This window comes from Pongo abelii, chromosome X (assembly GCF_028885655.2).
Source record: "Pongo abelii isolate AG06213 chromosome X, NHGRI_mPonAbe1-v2.0_pri, whole genome shotgun sequence".
NCBI classification, from domain to species: domain Eukaryota; kingdom Metazoa; phylum Chordata; class Mammalia; order Primates; family Hominidae; genus Pongo; species Pongo abelii.
This window is the reverse complement of record NC_072008.2, coordinates 80,376,622-80,396,582: the sequence shown is the minus strand read 5'-3', so window position 1 is coordinate 80,396,582 and position 19,961 is coordinate 80,376,622. Positions and strand designations below refer to the sequence as shown.

General features: G+C 37.9%; 1 protein-coding gene across 5 annotated transcripts in view; it reads left to right on the top strand.

The window, feature by feature from the left end:
• The window catches only part of ZDHHC15 (zinc finger DHHC-type palmitoyltransferase 15), a 158,742-nt gene that overhangs the window by 68,222 nt on the left and 70,559 nt on the right, over window positions 1-19,961 (top strand). For all 5 annotated transcript variants that reach the window (XM_054544748.2, XM_054544747.2, XM_054544744.2 and 2 more), the window contains one exon: window positions 5,821-5,941. In XM_054544748.2, coding sequence (XP_054400723.1) covers window positions 5,821-5,941 — 121 coding nt within the window. The remainder of the gene's footprint in view (window positions 1-5,820; window positions 5,942-19,961) is intronic.

Genomic DNA, 19,961 nt, shown 5'->3' with positions numbered 1-19,961 from the left:
ATTCTGCCAGTAATTGTCTCCAAAAACAGTCTCTTTATACCCAGTAATGGGATTGCTGGGTCAAATTATATTTCTGATTCTAGATCCTTGAGGAATCCCCGCACTGTCTTCCACAATGGTTGGACTAATTTACAGTCCCACCAACAGTATAAAAACATTCCTCTTTCTCCACATCCTTGCCAGCATCTGTTGTTTCCAGACTTTTTAATTATCGCCATTTTTTTTTGATTATTATACTTTAAGTTCTAGGGTACATTTGCACAATGTGCAGGTTTGTTACATATTTATACATGTGCCATGTTGGTGTGCTGCGCCCATCAACTTGTCACTTACATTAGGTATTTCTCCTAATGCTATGCCTCCCCCAGCCCCACACCCCATGACAGGCCCTGGTATATGATGTTCCGCGCCCTGTGTCCAAGTATTCTCATTGTTCCATTCCCACCTATGAGTGAGAATATGTGGTGTTTGGTTTTCTGTCCTTGTGATAGTTTGCTCAGAATGATGGTTTCCAGCTTCATCGATGTCACTACAAAGGACATGAACTCATCCTTTTTTATGGCTGCATAGTATTCCATGGTGTATATGTGCCACATTTTCTTAATCCAGTCTATCATTGTTGGACATTTGGGTTGGTTCCAAGTCTTTGCTATTGTGAATAGTGCCACAATAAACATACATGTGCATGTGTCTTTATAGTAGCATGATTTATATTCCTTTGGGTATATACCCAATAATGGGATGGCTGTGTCAAATGGTATTTCTAGTTCTAGATCATTGAGGAATCGCCACACTGTCTTCCACAATGGTTGAACTAGTTTACACTCCCACTAATGGTGTAAAAGTGTTCATATTTCTCCACATCCTCTCCAGCAACTGTTGTTTCTATGATCGCCATTCTAATTGGTGTGAGATGGTATCTCATTGTGGTTTTGATTTGCATTTCTCTGATGACCAGTGATGATGAGCGTTTTTTCATGTGTCTTTTGGCTGCATAAATGTCTTCTTTTGAAAAGTGTCTGTTCATATCCTTTGCCCACTTTTTGATGGAATTGTTTGATTTTTTCTTGTAAATTTGTTTGAGTTATTTGTAGATTCTGGATATTAGCCCTTTGTCAGATGGGTAGATTGCAAAAATTTTCCCCCATTCTGTAGGTTGCCTGCTCACTCTGATGGTGGTTTCTTTTGCTGTGCAGAAGCTCTTTAGTTTAATTAGATCCCATTTGTCAATTTTGGCTTTTGTTGCCATTGCTTTTGGTGTTTTAGTCATGAAGTCCTTGCCCATGCCTATGTCCTGAATGGTATTGCCTGGGTTTTCTTCTAGGGATTTTATGGTTTTAGGTCTAACCTGTAAGTCTTTAATCCATCTTGAATTAATTTTTGTACAAGGTGTAAGGAAGGGATCCAGTTTCAGCTTTCTACATCTAGCTAGCCAGTTTTCCCAGCACCATTTATTAAATAGGGAATCCTTTCCCCATTTCTTGTTTTTGTCAGGTTTGTCAAAGATCAGATGGTTATACATGTGTGGTGTTATTTCTGAGGCCTCTGTTCTGTTCCATTGGTCTATATCTCTGTTTTGGTACCTGTACCATGCAGTTTTGGTTGCTGTAGCCTTGTAGTATAGTTTGAAGTCAGGTAGTGTGATGCCTCCAGCTTTGTTCTTTTGGCTTAGGATTGTCTTGGCAATTTGGGCTCTTTTTTGCTTCCATATGAACTTTAAAGTAGTTTTTTCCAATTTTGTGAAGAAAGTCATTGGTAGCTTGATGGGGATGGCATTGAATCTCTAAATTACCCTGGGCAGTATGGCCATTTTCAGGATATTGATTTTTCCTATCCATGAGCATGGAATATTCTTCCATTTGTTTGTGTCCTCTTTTATTTCATTGAGCAGTGGTTTGTAGTTCTCCTTCAAGAGGTCCTTCACATCCCTTGTAAGTTGGATTCCTAGGTATTTTTTCATTTTTATTTTTTATTATTATACTTTAAGTTCTAGGGTACATGTGCACAATGTGCAGGTTTGTTACATATGTATACATGTGCCATGTTGGTGTGCTCCACCCATTAACTCATCCCAAATCAAAACCACAATGAGATACCATCTCACACCAGTTAGAATGGCAGTCATTAAAAAGTCAGGAAGCAACAGGTGCTGCAGAGGATGTAGAGAAATAGGAATGCGTTTACACTGTTGGTGGGACTGTAAACTAGTTCAACCATTGTGGAAGACAGTGTGGCGATTCCTCAGGGATCAAGAACTAGAAATACCATTTGACCCAGCCATCCCATTACTGGGCATATACCCAAAGGATTATAAATCATGCTGCTATAAAGACTCATGCAAACGTATGTTTATTGCAGCACCATTCACAATAGCAGACTTGGAACCAACCCTAATGTCCATCATTGATAGATTGGATTAAGATTCCTAGGTATTTTATTCTCTTTGTAGCAATTGTGAATGAGAGTTCACTCATGATTTGGCTCTCTGTTTGTCTGTTATTGGTGTATAAGAATGCTTGTGATTTTTGCACATTAATTTTGTATCCTGAGACTTTGCTGAAGTTGCTTATCAGCTTAAGGAGATTTTGGGCTGAGACGATGGGGTTTTCTAAATATACAATCTTGCAATCTGCAAACAGGGACAATTTGACTTCCTCTTTTCCTATTTGAATACTCTTTATTTCATTCTCTTGCCTGATTGCCCTGGCCAGAACTTCCAATATGATGTTGAATAGGACTGGTGAGAGAGGGCATCCCTATCTTGTGCCAATTTTCAAAGGGAATGCTTCCAGTTTTTGCCCATTCAGTATGATACTGGCTGTGGGTTTGTCATAAATAACTCTTATTATTTTGAGATATGTTCCATCAATACCTAGTTTATTGAGCGTTTTTAGCATGAAGGGCTGCTGAATTTTGTCAAAGGCCTTTGCTGCATCTATTGAGATAATCACGTGGTTTTTGTCTTTGGTTCGGTTTATGTGATGGATTACGTTTATTGATTTTCATATGTTGAACTACGCCTTGCATCCCAGGAATGAAGCCAACTTGATCTTGGTGGATAGCTTTTTGATGTGCTGCTGGATTCAGTTTGCCAGTATTTTATTGAGGATTTTCACATCGATGTTCATCAGGGATATTGGTCTAAAATTCTCTTTTTTTGTTGTGTCACTGCCAGCCTTTGCTATTAGGATGATGCTGGCCTCATAAAATGAGTTAGGGAGGATTCCCTCTTTTTATATAGATTGAAATAATTTCAGGATTGGTACCAGCTCCTCTTTGTACCTCTGGTAGAATTTGGCTGTGAATCCGTCTGGTCCTGGACTTTTTTTTTGGTTGGTAGGCTATTAATTATTGTCTCAATTTCAGAGCCTGTTATTGGTCTATTCAGAGATTCAGCTTCTTCCTGGTTTAGTCTTGGGAGGGTGTATGTGTCGAGGAATTTATCCATTTCTTCTAGATTTTCTAGTTTATTTGCGTAGAGGTGTTTATAGTATTCTCTGATGGTAGTTTGTATTTCTGTGGGATCGGTGGTGATATCCCCTTTATCATTTTTTACTGTGTCTATTTGATTCTTGTCTCTTTTCTTCTTTATTAGTCTTGCTAGCAGTCTAGCACTCTATCGCTTTTGTTGATCTTTTCAAAAAAACCAGCTCCTGGATTCATTTTTTTGAAGGGTTTTTTGTGTCTCTATCTCCTTCAGTTCTGCTCTGATCTTAGCTGTTTCTTGACTTCCGCTAGCTTTTGAATTTGTTTGCTCTTGTTTGTCTAGTTCTTTTAATTGTTATATGAGGGTGTTGATTTTAGATCTTTCCTGCTTTCTCTTGTGGGCATTTAAGTGCTATAAATTTCCATCTACACGCTGCTTTAAATGTGTCCCAGAGATTCTGGTATGTTGTGTCTTTCTTCTCATTGGTTTCAAAGAACATCTTTATTTCTGCCTTCATTTCATTATTTATCCAGTAGTCATTCAGGAGCAGGTTGTTCAGTTTCCATGTAGTTGTGCGGTTTTGAGTGAGTTTCTTAATCCTGAGTTCTAATTTGATTGAACTGTGATCTGAGAGATAGTTTGTTATAATTTCTGCTCTTTTACATTTGAGGAGAGCTTTACTTCCAACTATGTGGTCAATTTTGGAATAGGTGTGATGTGGTGCTGAGAAGAATGTATATTCTGTTGATGTAGGGTGGAGAGTTCTGTAGATGTCTATTAGGTCTGCTTGGTGCCGGGCTGAGTTCAAGTCCTGTATATCCTTGTTAACCTTCTGTCTCATTGATCTGTCTAATATTGACAGTGGGGTGTTAAAATCTCCCATTATTATTGTGTGGAGTCTAAGTCTCTTTTTAGGTCTCTTAGGACTTGTTTTATGAATCTGGGTGCTCCTGTATTGGGTGCATATATATTTAGATTAGTTAGCTCTTCTTGTTGAATTGATCCCTTTACCATTATGTAATGGACTTCTTTGTCTCTTTTGATCTTTGTTGGTTTAAAGTCTATTTTATCAGAGACTAGGATTGCAACCCCTGCTTTTTTTTTTTTTTTTCACTTTCCATTTGCTTGGTAGATCTTCCTCCATCCCTTTATTTTGAGCCTATGTGTGTCTCTGCACATGAGATGGGTCTCCTGAATACAGCACTCTGATGGGTCTTGACTCTTTATCTTATTTGCCAGTCTTTGTTTTTAATTGGAGCATTTAGCCCGTTTACTTTTAACGTTAATATTGTTATGTGTGAATTTGATCCTGTCATTATGGTGTTAGCTGGTTATTTTGCCCGTTAATTGATGCAGTTTCTTCCTAGCATCGATGCTCTTTACAATTTGGCATGTTTTTGCAGTGGCTGGTACCAGTTGTTTCTTTCCATGTTTAGTGGTTCCTTCAGGAGCTCTTGTAAGGTAGGCCTGGTGGTGACAAAATCTCTTAGCAGCAACATCAAATATTTTTAAACAATTCAAAAATTAGACTTCTAAAGGAGATTTTTATTTACCTGTTATTATCTGACACTTCTGCACCAATATTATGAAATAGGTTTTATTTCTTCTATTTTACATATGAAGAAACAGGTTGAGAATGTCTGATTTTGCAAAGTGATTTTCTATAAGTGATAGAGATGAGACTTAAACCCAGAAATTCTGACCACAGATCCTTTTTTTCAACTCAGTCTACCCTGCGGCACAGATAGAATAAATGCTTTCAGGTTCATATTACTTTTGAAGATCATTGGCTTATCTTTTGCAAGATTAGGAAAATGTGGCACTATTGTGGCAACAAGCTCCATACCAGACTAAAAAAGTATTCAATAGTGAGAATATCTAAATTTCCACCTATTTACAAGATTAAAATATGCAGACAATGTTACAAGCAGTCTCATCCGGCTTCTCCAAGGGTGTTATCAGTGTCACCTATGAAGACTCTTGCAACTCGGTAAGCATGGTTAATTATCAACAGGGCCCTGGCAAAAATGTGTTACACATCTGTATGCAACATCATATTATGAATCAATGGAAAGGGACAAGTCTTGAAATCAGATGAATTGAGTTTGAGGTCCAGCATTGCCACTTGTTAGTTGAGTGCAACTTTAGGCAAGTTACTTAATCTCTCTGTTTTATTATCTTTATAAAACAATACACATATCTCATGCTTTTGATAATTGAGATAAAAGCCAAGATTATTGAAGTAATTACCCAGAGAACATTATAAGACCAAGTGGTACCTGAGCTTCAAGGGTAGGTAACAAATAATTTCATTAAAGTAGTTATTGTTGTTGGTTTTAATCTTTTCTATTAACTTTAGATAATAAAGTCTTACCTTTCACTCCTGCTTCCAGTTCCACTTGTCCTACACAGACAAGGAGCGCTATGAAAATGAAGAGAGACCTGAGGTCCAGAAGCAGATGCTTGTTGATATGGCCAAAAAGCTACCGGTTTACACAAGAACTGGAAGTGGAGGTCAGTTCATCGAAAGGCAGCTAGAGAGGCAGCTCAGCAAGTATCTCAGAAAGGCTAAGTCATATATGTTCTCAAACTAGCCCTTTTTTTTCCTCTCATCTTCTGAAAATCACTATGGAGATTTTTCTCTACATTTTATTTTTTAAAAATTTTAAACACATATCAAAGCTGGAAGAATTGTATAGTAAACAAACTATATACCCCAAACTGGATTCTTCTGCTAACATTTTTCTATGTTGCTATATCACATATCTGTCCACATATGCATACCTCTATTTATCTTTTGTCAAGCCATCTTATTTTTCTGATGCATTTCAAAGTAAATAGCTGACATCAGTAAGACATCTACCTAAATATTTTATTCTGTTTTGGTAAAATTTACATACAAAAACATGCATAATCTTAAGGGTACAATTCCGTGTGTTTTGAAAAGTGTACACATCTGTGTAACTAAACCCCCAATAAAATTGCCATCACCTCAGAAAGTTCTGTCATGCCTCATTTCCAGTCAATCCGACCCCACCCCACTTCCCACAGACAGCCGCTATTCTGATAGCTTTTCACTATAAATTAGTTTTGTCTGCTCTCAAATTTTATATAATTGGAATCACAGAGTATATACTCTTGCGTCTGGCTTCTTTTATTCAACATAATGTTTGTAAGATTCATTCATCTTTTTTGTGTATTTTTTTATTGCTGAGTAGCATTATATTGTATGAATATATCAAAGTTTATCCATTCACTAGTTGATACATACTTGGGTTGTTTCTAGTGTTTAGTTATTATGAGTCAATTTGCTATGAATATTACTGTGTAAGTATCTGTGCAAAGACATATCTTCTTTTTCCTTGAGTAAATATCCAATACAGAATTTTACTCTTAGGTTTCATCTGCATGACTAAAACAGTACTTGCTGAACTAATTCTCCACCTTTTAAATTTTGAAAATGTACAGAGGTATGGGGAATATGTTAAAAAGTTTGAAAACCATGGTTCTTCTGATATGTCATCCTAATGTTTCTAATAAGGATGATTATGTTTCACATTTCAAGGCTTTAGAAAGTTTACTGTCAGACACATATTCATTTGTTCATTTATTCAGCAAATATTTGTTAAGATATATGGCAATTGGGGAAATTTTACTATGTTCTTGGTATTATATGATATTAAAGACTTGCTGTTAATTTTGTTAGAGCAATAATGTAGTGGTTATGATTTTTAAAAGTCTTCATGCATATGGAAATATTTATGGTTTGAAGTGACACACTGTTTGGGATTTGTTTAAAATGATCAAGTAAAAAGCCAGTGGAAGAGATAGGTGAAACAAAAGTGACACAATGTTGATAATTGTTGAATCTGGGTAATGGTACTTACCATGGTACCTTTGCTACTGACTATTCTCTGGGACCTTGAGGTATTTGCAGCTCCCAGGATAGGCAGTAATAGGAAAGGCTTCTCTGAGGAAATACTATTTGAAGACTTAAATGTTAAGGATTTAGCCATGTGTATTAGTCAGCATTCTCCAGATAAATAGAGCCAATAGAATTGTGTGTGTGTGTGTGTATGTATAGAGAGAGAGAGAGAGATTATGAGGAATCAGCAAATGATTCTGGAACCTGAGAAGTCCCACGGTCTGCCATCTGCATGCTGGAGAATCAGGAAAGCTGGTAATGTAATTATAGTCTGAGTTAAACGGTTTGAGAACCAGTAGTGCTGATGGTGTAAGCCCCAGTCTAATGGCAGGAAACTGATGTCTCAGCTCATGCAGTCAGGCAACAAGAGCAAATTTTCTCATCCTCCACATTTCTGTTCTGTTCAGGTCCTCAAAGGATTGGATGAGGCCCACCTGCATTGGGGAGGACAGTCTGCTTTCACAGTCTAGATTTGAATGCTAATCTCACCCAGAAACACCTTCACAGAGACACCTAGAAATAATACTTAACCCAATATCTAGGTACCCTATGACCCAGTGAAGTTGACACACAAAATTAACTATCACAAGTCCAGCCCTTGTCAACTTGGCACCCATACACATCTCCTTAAGCCATACTCTCCACTTAAAGACAATAGCAAGGTTACAATTTTACCTAACATGATACAAATATCATGCATTCAACTGAAAACACACTAACCCCTTCCACAGAAGAATAGGTATTCTTGAGTGAGTTTACTTTTCTCCTTGCTATTTTGTTAATTAAAAACTATTTAAATACTATGATATAAAATTAACAATACTTAAATACTACGATGTAAAGTCAATACACCTTATGTTACATGATAAGGGAATAAGAGAAGGAAGAAAACAAAGATATTTGAAATACACACACACAACTGTATTCATAACAACATAAGAAGGAAACACCCATAACAATAACAGATCTTGTTTCTGTAACTGGTCACATGGTCATAGCTGGTATTTATAGCTACTTTCTCCCACCATTCATTCTGTACTCCCTTTGCCTTTAGCAAGCACCTCAGCTGGTAGTTTTTTTTTACCTCACATGGTGACCCAAATCTTCAGTTCTGAAGAGTCTGGGTCATTAGTAGTCCTGCCTGAATTGGATTGTTGTGGTTTTCCATTGACCTAATCACAGGGCATGGTAATACTAAGAGATGCCCTAAGGCACCTCCCATATTCTTCACATAGTCTTTCTTTCCACCATTGCAGAGTAGTAATAGTCCAATTTACACTTAATAGTCTAAAAGTCTATTATACCAGTTTACAATCCCATTTCCACCCCTTGATTTCCACCTAGGACTCAAGGGGTGGAAATGGAAGTGGCACCACTCACCATTACCTTTAGTTACCCACTAACAAAATTGGACTATTAAGTCTAATTTACACTTCATAATCTGGATCAGTTATCCCAGCCAATATTGCACCTGCCTCTTGTCCTATTGATTCAGAGATATGAGGATTCCAAAGTGGCTGGGTGGCAGGCTTAACTTCCAGTTCAATGGAATCATTGTTGTGTCCCCTGGTGGAAGTCCTCCCTGTAGGACTAACACCTCTAGACTAGCAAAGCACAAGGTTGCAGGAACAGGAAGAAAACATTTTGTTAGTGGGTCACTTAGGGTAATGGTGAGTGGTACCACTCCCATTTCCACCCCTTGATTTCTGGACCTGTGAATCCTAACTATCAGAGAATCAGCATCATATATTGGACACTGATTCAGAGCATATACAGCTTTTGGGAAAATCTTGCCCCAGCCCTGCAAGGTATTGGCACTGTAACTGACACTTCAAAAGACCAAGTCATCACTCTGTCAAGCTAGCTGCTTCAGGATGATGGGGAACGTGGTAACACCAGTAAATTCCACAAGCATGGGCCTACTGCAGCACTTCTCTTGCTGTGAAGGGAGTTCCTTGATCAGACGTAATGCTGTGTGGAATATCATGATGGTGGATAAGACATTTTGTAAGTCCATCGATGGCACTTTTGGCAGAAGCGCAGCATGCAGGGAAGACAAACCTGTATCCAAAGTGTCTATTCCAGTAAGGACAAAACACTGCCGCTTCTATGATAGAAGCACTCCAATGTAATCAACCTGATACCAGGTTGATGGCTCATCACCCCAGAGAATGGTGCTATATCAGGTACTCAGTGTTGGTCTCTGCTGCCAGTAATGGCAGTAGCCAGGTCAGCCTTGGTGAGTGAAAGTCAATATTGCTGAGCCACGTAACCTCCATCCCTGCTACCATGGCCACTTTGTTCATGAGCCCATTGGGCAGTAACTGGGGTGGGTGGGGAAAGAGGCTGACTGGTAATCATTGAACAGGTCATTCTGTCTGTTTGATTATTAAAATACTTCTCTGCTGTAGTGCTATTTTTCAAATGTTTGTGTGCCCCTAAAATTTATATATTGAAATCCTGTCCCCAAGGGGATGATATTAGGACGTGAGGTCTTTGGGGATGTGGTTAAGTCATAAGTGTAGAACCCTCATGAATGTGATTAGTGCCCTTATAATAAGGCTCCAGAGAGCTGCTTTGCCCCTTTCACCATGAGAGGGCACAGCAAGAAAGCACTATCTATAAAAGAGGCCCTCACGAGCACTAAAGCTGTTGGTACCTTGATCTTGGAACTCCAAGCCTCAAGAACCATGCGAATAAATTTGTTGTTTAGAAGCTACCCAGTCTATGGTACTTTGTTAGAGCAGCCCCAAATGGAGTAAGACATGTGATCAACAATGAGTGAGCATTCACACAAGATACAAATATCTTCACACTTTTTTTCCATTCAGAGAAGTCTTTCCACACACTTCTTTTCCAAATTTCCTTGTCACCAGGGCTCTCTTTACAAATGTATTTCTCTTCCTGTGTCCATGTGAGACTGTTGTGGGGTGGGGGGAGGGGGGAGGGATAGCATTGGGAGATATACCTAATGCTAGATGACGAGTTGGTGGGTGCAGCGCACCAGCATGGCACACGTATACATATGTAACTTACCTGCACGTGGCGCACATGTACCATAGAGCCTAAAGTATAATAATAATAATAATAATAATAATAATAAAAAGAAAAAAAAAAACAAATGTATTTCTCACAGTGTTAGTGAAAGGTACATTTTCTATACCTTCCCAGTGTGAGTGAGCAGAACTATTCTAACCTTCCATTATCCTTAAGCCTTTGAATCCTCCCCTCAACATTAAACCAAGGCAGGACCAGCATTTCCAGTTCACTCACTGTGGGCCACCTTTTCATCGTGTTTTAGCAAACCAACCAACCAAATTGTTAGAATGCTTTCTAACTCCCTGAGCTGCAACATTAAAATGAGAATCTCTGCTTAGTAGGCCCCTATCATTAAATTTGGCCAGATTCAACTTTATGTTTTTTCCAACATTAGTATTTGTTTCCACCTATGTTCCCTTGATTTCTATCTGTATAAATTAGAAAATTTGAGTAGTTCTTTTGGAGTGTAGTACATGTCTTCGTGGGTCACACTTTGTACCTTACCTTTAGGGATCTGTTAGGGCTTGATTCTTATTATAGGTCTTAGAAGCAAAGAGGGATGGGTCCAGAGGAGAATCAACATAGTCTTGTATAGTGGCCTGAGTTTCCTCAAGCAATGCAGGGTTGATCCCTTCAGACAGGATTGGAGAGGCCAATACCACGGGCAGTTGGAAGCTACTTCTACTGGTTGCAGGGAGGCCTCATCTCCTGGCAAATTAGATGCATTGGAATTTAGGCACTCAGTATCCCTGGCTCCATAAGGGTCTTCCCACACATCCCCATCCTAACTTACAGGATCGAATTCTGTACAAATCAGTGCCCTCATTTTAACAGTAGACACCCTACAAGACTGGGAGTTCAGCTATCATTGTAATTCAGCTATTTACAGGTGGAATTCTGTGGTTTTCAGCAATCTCAGTCCTGTGGCTACATGCAATAAGCATCTCCTTTAGGAGATACATAGAAGCTTTCAGGTCATTTATCTACCACTTTGGCTGGGAATTCCTGAACTCATCTTTTTCTTTTAGCACTTTGTTCAATCATGTTAGAAGCTACAAGCCAACCTCATTTTATTCATTGTTTTTCAAAAATGTTAAATATTATCATATATAGTCACCCAGCTACTTGCTTCTCATAAGTGGTTGACTAAGAGCATCTACTGAAGATACTTTGCATATTTCCATTGCCAGATCATGCCACAGATTACCAGTGCTCTCTTTATTACTTGATACAGTGTCATTAGCATCATCAAAACTAATAAGATTGAAGAGCCAATTCCAGAAACTTCAGAACCAATTCAGAAAACTCATTCCTAAAATTCTGTTTCTTTGGAATAACTATCAGTAGGGTTCTCTATAGAGAAAGAACAATAAGGTATATGTATATAAATTATTATTTACATTATTTATATTGAGGAATTAGCTCACATAATTATGGAGGCTGAGAAGTCCCACTCTCTGCCATCAGCAAGCTGGAAACCCAAGAAAGATGGCGGTGTAGTCCTACTTTGAGCCCAAAGTATAAGCACTAGCAGAAACAATGGTATAAGTTCTACTCCAAGTCCAAAGGCCTCCTGAGAACCTGAGAGCCAATAGTGTAAGTTCCAGTTTCAGTCTGAAGTTCTGAGAACCAGGAACCCTGATCACATAAGTCCCAGTCTAAGGACAGTCTGATGTCTTATCTCATGCAGTCAGGCAGAGAGAACAAATTCTCCCTTCCTCTGAATTTTTTTTATAATGGATATACAGTAATTTATTTAAACATTACCATTTCCAATCTGCACTAGTACACATGATATTTTAATAAATACCATTCTACATAAATTTGTGTGTGTGTGTATATATATATATATAGCGTTGCTTTTTTTCTTTTTTTATTATACTTTAAGTTGTACAGTACATGTGCACAACGTGCAGGTTTGTTACATATGTATACATGTGCCATGTTGGTGTGCTGCACCCATTAACTCGCCGTTTACATTAGGTATATCTCCTAATGCTATCAGGAGATCGAGACTGTCCTGGCTAACATGGTGAAACCCCGTCTCTATTAAAAATACAAAAAATTAGCCAGGCATGGTGGTGGGCGCCTGTAGTCCCAGCTACTCAGGAGGCTGAGATGAGAGAATGGTATGAACCCGGGAGGCGGAGCTTGTATTGAGCCGAGATCATGCCACTGCACTCCAGCCTGGGCAACAGAGCAAGACTCCATCTCCGTCTCAAAAAAAAAAAAAAAAAGAAAAAGAAAAAAGAAAAAAGAAAAAAAGAACAACCCTGCTCCAAGAAAGAAGAAAACAACAGCTAATTCCACTGCCTGGGACATCCTGGCTAACCAGAGGTCCTGAGTTTGTCCACATGATAGCTTCACTATTAGCACAAAAAGCATTTGAGAAAACCAGGGCCATAAAAAAAAACTACAATCAAGGATCCTCACAGAATCCACTTCAACTCCCCTTCTACCTCCACTGGAGCAGGTGCTGGTATCCATGACTGAGAGAACTGAAGATGGATCAAATCACAGGACTCTTTGCAGACACTCCCCAGTACCAGCACAGAGTCTGGTAGCTCTGCTGGGTGGCTAGACCCAGAAGAGCAAATAACAATCACTGCAGTCTGGCTCCCAGGAAACCCCATCCTTAGAAAAATGGGGAGAACACCACATCAAGGGATCACCCAGTGGAAGAAAAGAATCTGAACAGCAGCCCTTGAGCCACAGAACGTTCCTCTGACATAGGCTACCCAAATGAGAAGGAATGAGAAAAACAATTCTGATAATATGATAAAGCAAGGTTCTTTGACATCCCCCAAAGACCACATTAGGTCACAAGCAATGGATCTAAACCAAGAAGAATCCTATGAATTGCCCAGAAAAGAATTTAGAAGGTCAATTATTAAGCTGTTCAAGGAGGGACCAGAGAAAGATGAAAAATAATTTAAAGAAATTTTAAAAATATTATAGGATATAGATTAAAATATCTCCAGAGAAATAGACAGCATAAATAGAAAACATCCACAGCTTCTGAAAATGAAACACACTTAGAGAAATGCAAAAGAAACTGGAAAGTTACAACAATATAATTGAAGAAGTAGAAGAAAGAACATCAGAGCTTAAAGAAAAGGCTTTTGAATTAACCCAGTCTGACAAAGACAATAAAAAAGATTCAAAAAAATGAACAAAGCCTCCAAGAAGTTGTGTGATTATGTTAAATGATTATGTTATTCTGAAACCTAAGAGTAATTGGTGTTCCTGAGGAAGAAGAGAGATCTAAGTGTTTGGAAAACTTATTTGGGGGAAAAAACCGAGGAAAATGTACGTGGCCTTGCTAGAGATATAGACATCCAAATACAAGAAGCTCAAAGAACACCCAGGAAATTCATAGCAAAAAATCATCAGGTAGGCACACAGTCATCAGGTTATCTAAAGTCAAGACAAAGGAGAGAATCTTAAGACCTGTGAGGCAAAAGCATCAGGTAACCTATGAAGGAAACGCTATCAGACTAATGGCAGATTTGTCAGCAGAAACCCTACAAACTAGAAGGGATTGGGGTCCTATATTTTGCATCCTTAAAGAAATAATTACCAGCCAAGAATTTTGTATCCAGCAAAAGAAAACTTCATGAATGAAGGAAAGATAAAATCTTTTTTAGACAAACAAATTCTGAGATAATTTACCACTACCAAGGCAGAGCTACAAGAAATGTTAAAAGGAGTTCAATATCTTGAAACAAAACCTCAAAATACAGAAAAATAGAACTTTCTTAAAGCATAAATCTCACAGGGCTTATAAAACAAAAACACAATGAAAAAAAGGCATTGATGCAACAACTAGCATGATGAATAGAATGATACCTCACATCTCAATATTAATGTTGAATGTAAATGGCCTAAATCCTCCACTTAAAAGATACAGAATGGAAGAATGAATAAAAGTTTACCAACCAAGTATCTGCTGTCTTCAACTCACCTAACACATAAGGACTGACATAAACTTAAGGTAAAGGGGTGAAAAAAGATATTCAATGCAAATGGACACTAAAAATATGCAGGGTTAGCTATTCTTATAACAGAAAATAAAACAGACTTTGAAGCAACAACAGTTTAAAAAGACAAAGAGGGACATTATATAATGATAAAAGGACAGTTAAACGGAAAATATCGCAATCCTAAATATATATGCACCTAATACTGGAGCCCACAAATTTATAAAACAATTACTATTAGACTTGAGAAATGAACTAGATAGCAATACAATAATAGCGGGGGACTTCACTACTCCACTGACAGCAGTAGACAGGCCATCAAGACAGAAAGTCAACAAAGAAACAACAAAGAAACAATAGACTTAAACTGTACACTAGAACAAATAGACTTAACAGATATTTACAGGGGCTGGGCGCAGTGGCTCAGGCCTGTAATCCCAGCACTTTGGGAGGCCAGGGTGGGCAGATCACGAGGTAAGGAGATCAAGACCATCCTGGCTAAAACGGTGAAACCCCATCTCTACTAAAAACACAAAAAATTAGCCAAGCATGGTGGTGGGCACCTGTAGTCCCAGCTACTCGGGAGGCTGAGGCAGGAGAATGGCGAGAACCCAGGAGGCAGAGCTTGCAGTGAGCCGAGATCACGCCACTGCACTCCAGCCTGGGCAACAGAGCGAGACTCCATCTCAAAAAAAATCAAAACAAAACAAAAAAAAAACCAAAAAATAAAAAAACAGATATTTACAGAACATTCTACCCAACTACTGCAGAATATACATTCTATTCATTAGCACATAGAACATTATTCAAGATAGACCATATGATAGGCCACAAAACAAGTCTCAGTAAATTTAAGAAAATCAAAATTATTTCAAGTACTTTCTCAGACCACAGTGGAATACAATTGGAAATCAACTTTAGTAAGAACCTTCAAAACCATGTGAATACATAGAATTTAAATAATCTACTCATGAATGATCGTTGAGTCAACAATGAAATCAAGATGGAAGTTTTAAAAATTCTTTGAACTGAATGATAATAGTAACACAACCTATCAATACCTCTGGGATACAGCAAAACAGTGCTAAGAGGAAAGTTCATAGCATTAAGTGCCTACATCAAAAAGTCTGAAAGAGCACAAATGGACAATCTAAGCTTACACCTCAAGGAACTAGAGAAACAAGAACAAACCAAACCCAAACCCAGCAGAAGAAAAGAAATAACAAAAATCAGAGCAGAACTAAATGAAATTGAAGCAAAAAATAAGAATACAAAAGATAGATGAAACGAAAAGCTTGTTCTTCGAAAAGATAAAATTGATAGACAATTAGTGAGATAAACCAAGAAGAGTGAAGATCCAAATAAGCTCAATTTGAAACAAAAAGGGAGACATTACAGCTGATAACAGAAATACAAAAGATCATTCAAGGCAACTAAGGACACAATCATGGGCACAAACTAGAAAACTTAGAGGAGATGGATAAACTCCTGGAAATAGACAACTCTCCTAGATTAAACCAGAAAGAAATGGGAACTCTGAAGAGACCAGTAACAAGCAGCAAGATTAAAATGGTCATAAAAAAATTGCCAACAAAAAAAGTCCAGGGCCAGATGGATTCACAGCTGAATTCTATCAGACACTCAAAGAAGAATTGGTACCACTCCTACTGAAACTATTCCAAAAGACAGAGAAAGAGGGAATCCTTCCTAAATTATTCTATGAAGCCAATATTACCCTAATACCAAAAACCAGGAAATAACATAGCTAAAAAAGAAAACTACAGACCAATATTCCTAATGAATATAGATGCAAAAACCCTCAACAAAATACTAGCTAACCGAATTCAACAGCATATCAAAAACATAATCCATCGTCATCAAGTGGGTTTCATACCATGGATTCAGGGTTCGTTTAACATAGGCAAGTCAAAAAATGTGGTACACCACATAAACATAAGTAAAAACAAAAATCACATGATCATCTCAGTAGACGCAGAAAAAGCATTTGACAAAATCCAGCATCCCTTTATGATTAAAATCCTCAGCAAAATCAGCATAGAAGGAAAATATGTTAAGGTAATAAAAGCCATCTATGACAAACCCACAGCCAAATTATACTGAATGGGGAAAAGTTGAAAGCATTGCTCCTGAGAACTGGAACAAGACAAAGATGCCCACTTTCACCATTTCTATTCAACATAGTACTGGAAGTCCTAGCCAGAGTGATCACACAAGAGAAAGAAATAAAGGACATCCAAATGAATAAAGAGGAAGTCAAACAGTCACTGTTTGCTGATAATTTGATCATATACCTAGAAAACCCTAAAGACTCTTCCAAAAAGCTCCTGGATCTGATCAATGAATTCAGTAAAGTTTCAGGTTACAAAATTAATGTATACAAATCAGTAGCAGTGTTATACACCAACAGCAACCAAGCTGAGAATCAAATCAAGAACTCCACCACTTTTACTATAGCGGAAAACAAACAAACAAACAAAGAAAACTTAGACATATACCTAACCAAGGACATGAAAGAGCTCTACAAGGAAAACTACAAAACACTGCTGAAAGAAATCATACACAACATAAACAAATGGAAACACATCCCATGCCCATGAATGGGTAGAATCAATATTGTGAAAATGACCATGCTGCCAAAAGCAATATACAAATTCAATGCAATTCCCATCAAACTACCATCACCATTCTTCACAGCACTGGAAAAAACAATTCTAAAATTCATGTGAAACCATAAAAGCCCACATTAGGCAAAGCAAGAGTAAGCAAAAAGAACAAATCTGGAGGCATCATGTTACCTGACTTCAAACTATACTACAAGGCTATAGTCACCAAAGCAGCATGGTACAGGTATAAAAATAGGTGCATAGACCAATGGAACAGAATAGAGAACCCAGAAATAAGCCCAAATACTTACAGCTAACTGATTTTTGACAAAGCAAACAAAAACATAAAGTGGGGAAAGACACCCTATTCAACAAATGGTGCTGGAATAATTGGCAAGCCACATGTAGAGGAATGAAACTGGATCTTCATTTATCACCTTATACAAAAATCAACTCAACTCAAGTTGGATCAAAGACTTAAATCTAAGACGTGAAACTGTAAACATTATAGAAGATAACATTGGAAAAACTTTGCTAGATATTGGCCTATGCAAATAGTTCATGACCAAGAACCCAAAGGCAAATGCAACACAAACAAAGATAAATTGATGGGACTTAATTAAACTAAAAAGCTTCTGCATAGGAAAAGAAATAGCAGAGTAAACAGACAACCCAAAGGCTGGGAAAAAATATCCACAAACTATGCATGTGACAAGGGACGAATATCCAGAATCTACAAGGAACCCAAACAAATCAGCAAGAAAAAAACAATCCCATCAAAAAGTGAGCTAAGGACCTGAATAAACAATTCTCAAAAGAAGATATACAAATGGCCAACAAACGTGAAAACATTCTTAACATCACTAATTTTCAGAGAAATGCAAGTCAAAACCACAATGCAATACCACCTTATTCCTGCAAGAATGGCCGTAATTTAAAAATCAAAGCATAATAAATGTTGGCTTTGATGTGGTGAAAAGGGAACACTTTTACACTCCTGATGGGAATATAAACTACTACAACCACTATGGAAAACAGTATGGAGATTCCTTAAAGAACTAAAGTGATCTATCATTTGATCCAACAATCCCACTCCTGGGTATTTACCCAGAGCAAAAGAAGTCATTATATGAAAAAGACACTTGCACAGGCATGTTCATCGCAACACAGTTTGCAATTACAAATTACAAAAATATGGAACCAGCCCAAACCAATCAATGAGTGGATAAAGAAAATGTATATATATATACACACACTACTCGGCCATAAAAAATATATAATATATATATGTATACACTACTTGGCCATAAAAAATATATAATATATATATGTATACACTACTCAGCCATAAAAAGGGAACAAAATCATGGCATTCTCAGCAACCTGGATGGAGTTGGAGACCATTATTCTATGTAAAGTAACTCAGGAGTGGAAAACCTAATATCATATGTTTTCACTTATGAGTGAGAGCTAAGCTATGAGGATGCAAAAGCCTAAGAATGATATAGTGGACTCTGGGGACTCAGGGGAAAGGGTAGGGGGTGGCAAGGGATAACAGACTACACATTGGGTACAGTGTATACGGCTTAGATGATGGGCGCACCCAAATCTCAGAAATCACCACTAAACAACTTATCCATGTAACCAAACACCACCCGTTCCCCAAAAACCTATTGAAATTTAAAAAAGTAAAATTAACCATCATACCAAAAGGAGCAGAGGGATGATTATCCCAGGCAAAAGGAACTGCAAGCACAAAAAGCCCTGAAACAGGAGCAAGCTTGATTACAAGAGCAGATAGGCAGCCAGTTTCACTGGAACATAGTATGAGGAGAGTTTTACAAGATTCATTTGAAGAGAGAGGCAGAGGCTAGATGATACAGGCCATGGTAAGGAGTTTGGATTTTATTCTGAAGGTGTTGGAAATCCATTGAGAGTTTTAAGTGGAGAGTAATATGATCTGATTTACATTTTATTTTTTTATTTTTAGAAACAGGATCTTGCTCTATCGCCCAGGCTGGAGTACAGTGGTTCATTCATGGATCACTGCAGCCTTGAACTCCTGGGCTCTAGCAATCCTCCCACCTCGGCCTCCCAAGTAGCTGAGGCCACAAGTGCACACCACCATGCCTGGCTAATTTATTTTATTTTATTTTTTGTAGAGACAGGGTCTCACTATGTTGCCCAGGCTGGTCTGGAACTCCTGGTCTCAAGCGATAGTTGTGCCTCAGTCTCTCAAAGTGCTGGGATTATAGACATGAGCCACTACACCAGATCTGATATAGATTTTGACAGATCACCCAGCTACTCTGTATAGTAGGTCTTTTGAGGGGCAAGTATGAAAGCAGAGTGATAAATTACACAGATATTGCCGTCAACTAGCTAAGAGACAATGTGGCTTAAATGAGGATAGGAGCATTGACAGTATATTTTAAAATGTGCAAAAGGACCCAGATATGCATGTTCTTCTCCCTTCCTCTTTGACTCAATTATACCCACAACTTTAGTCACTCACATACTTCCGTTAGTGGAAGCGAACACAAATCTCTGCTGAATTAACTGTCTATTGTGTTGAATCAGTAATATGTGCTTAATGTACACTTTAGATGAAATGATTATATTAGTTCAAATTATTCATCATTTTAGTTCTTATACTTAATAATCACATTAAACACAGTCGTACTCTATCAACGAACATTTAGAAAATAAGAGGGAAAGTAAAATACCTTTCATCTAAAGGAAAGGAAGGAAGGAAGAAAGGAAGGAATGAAGGAGGGAGGGAAGGAGGAATGATTTTTTATATTAGACTTACAGAGTTAAAAGAATCCTAAAATAAGAAGTCATCAAAACTGTACAGGTCACAGCCCTGCCAGCAACTTGCTGTGTGACCCTGGGCAAATCACTTGATATGACCCAGATCTTTATTTCCTTTATCTGTGAAATGGTCAATTAAACTAATTGTTCTA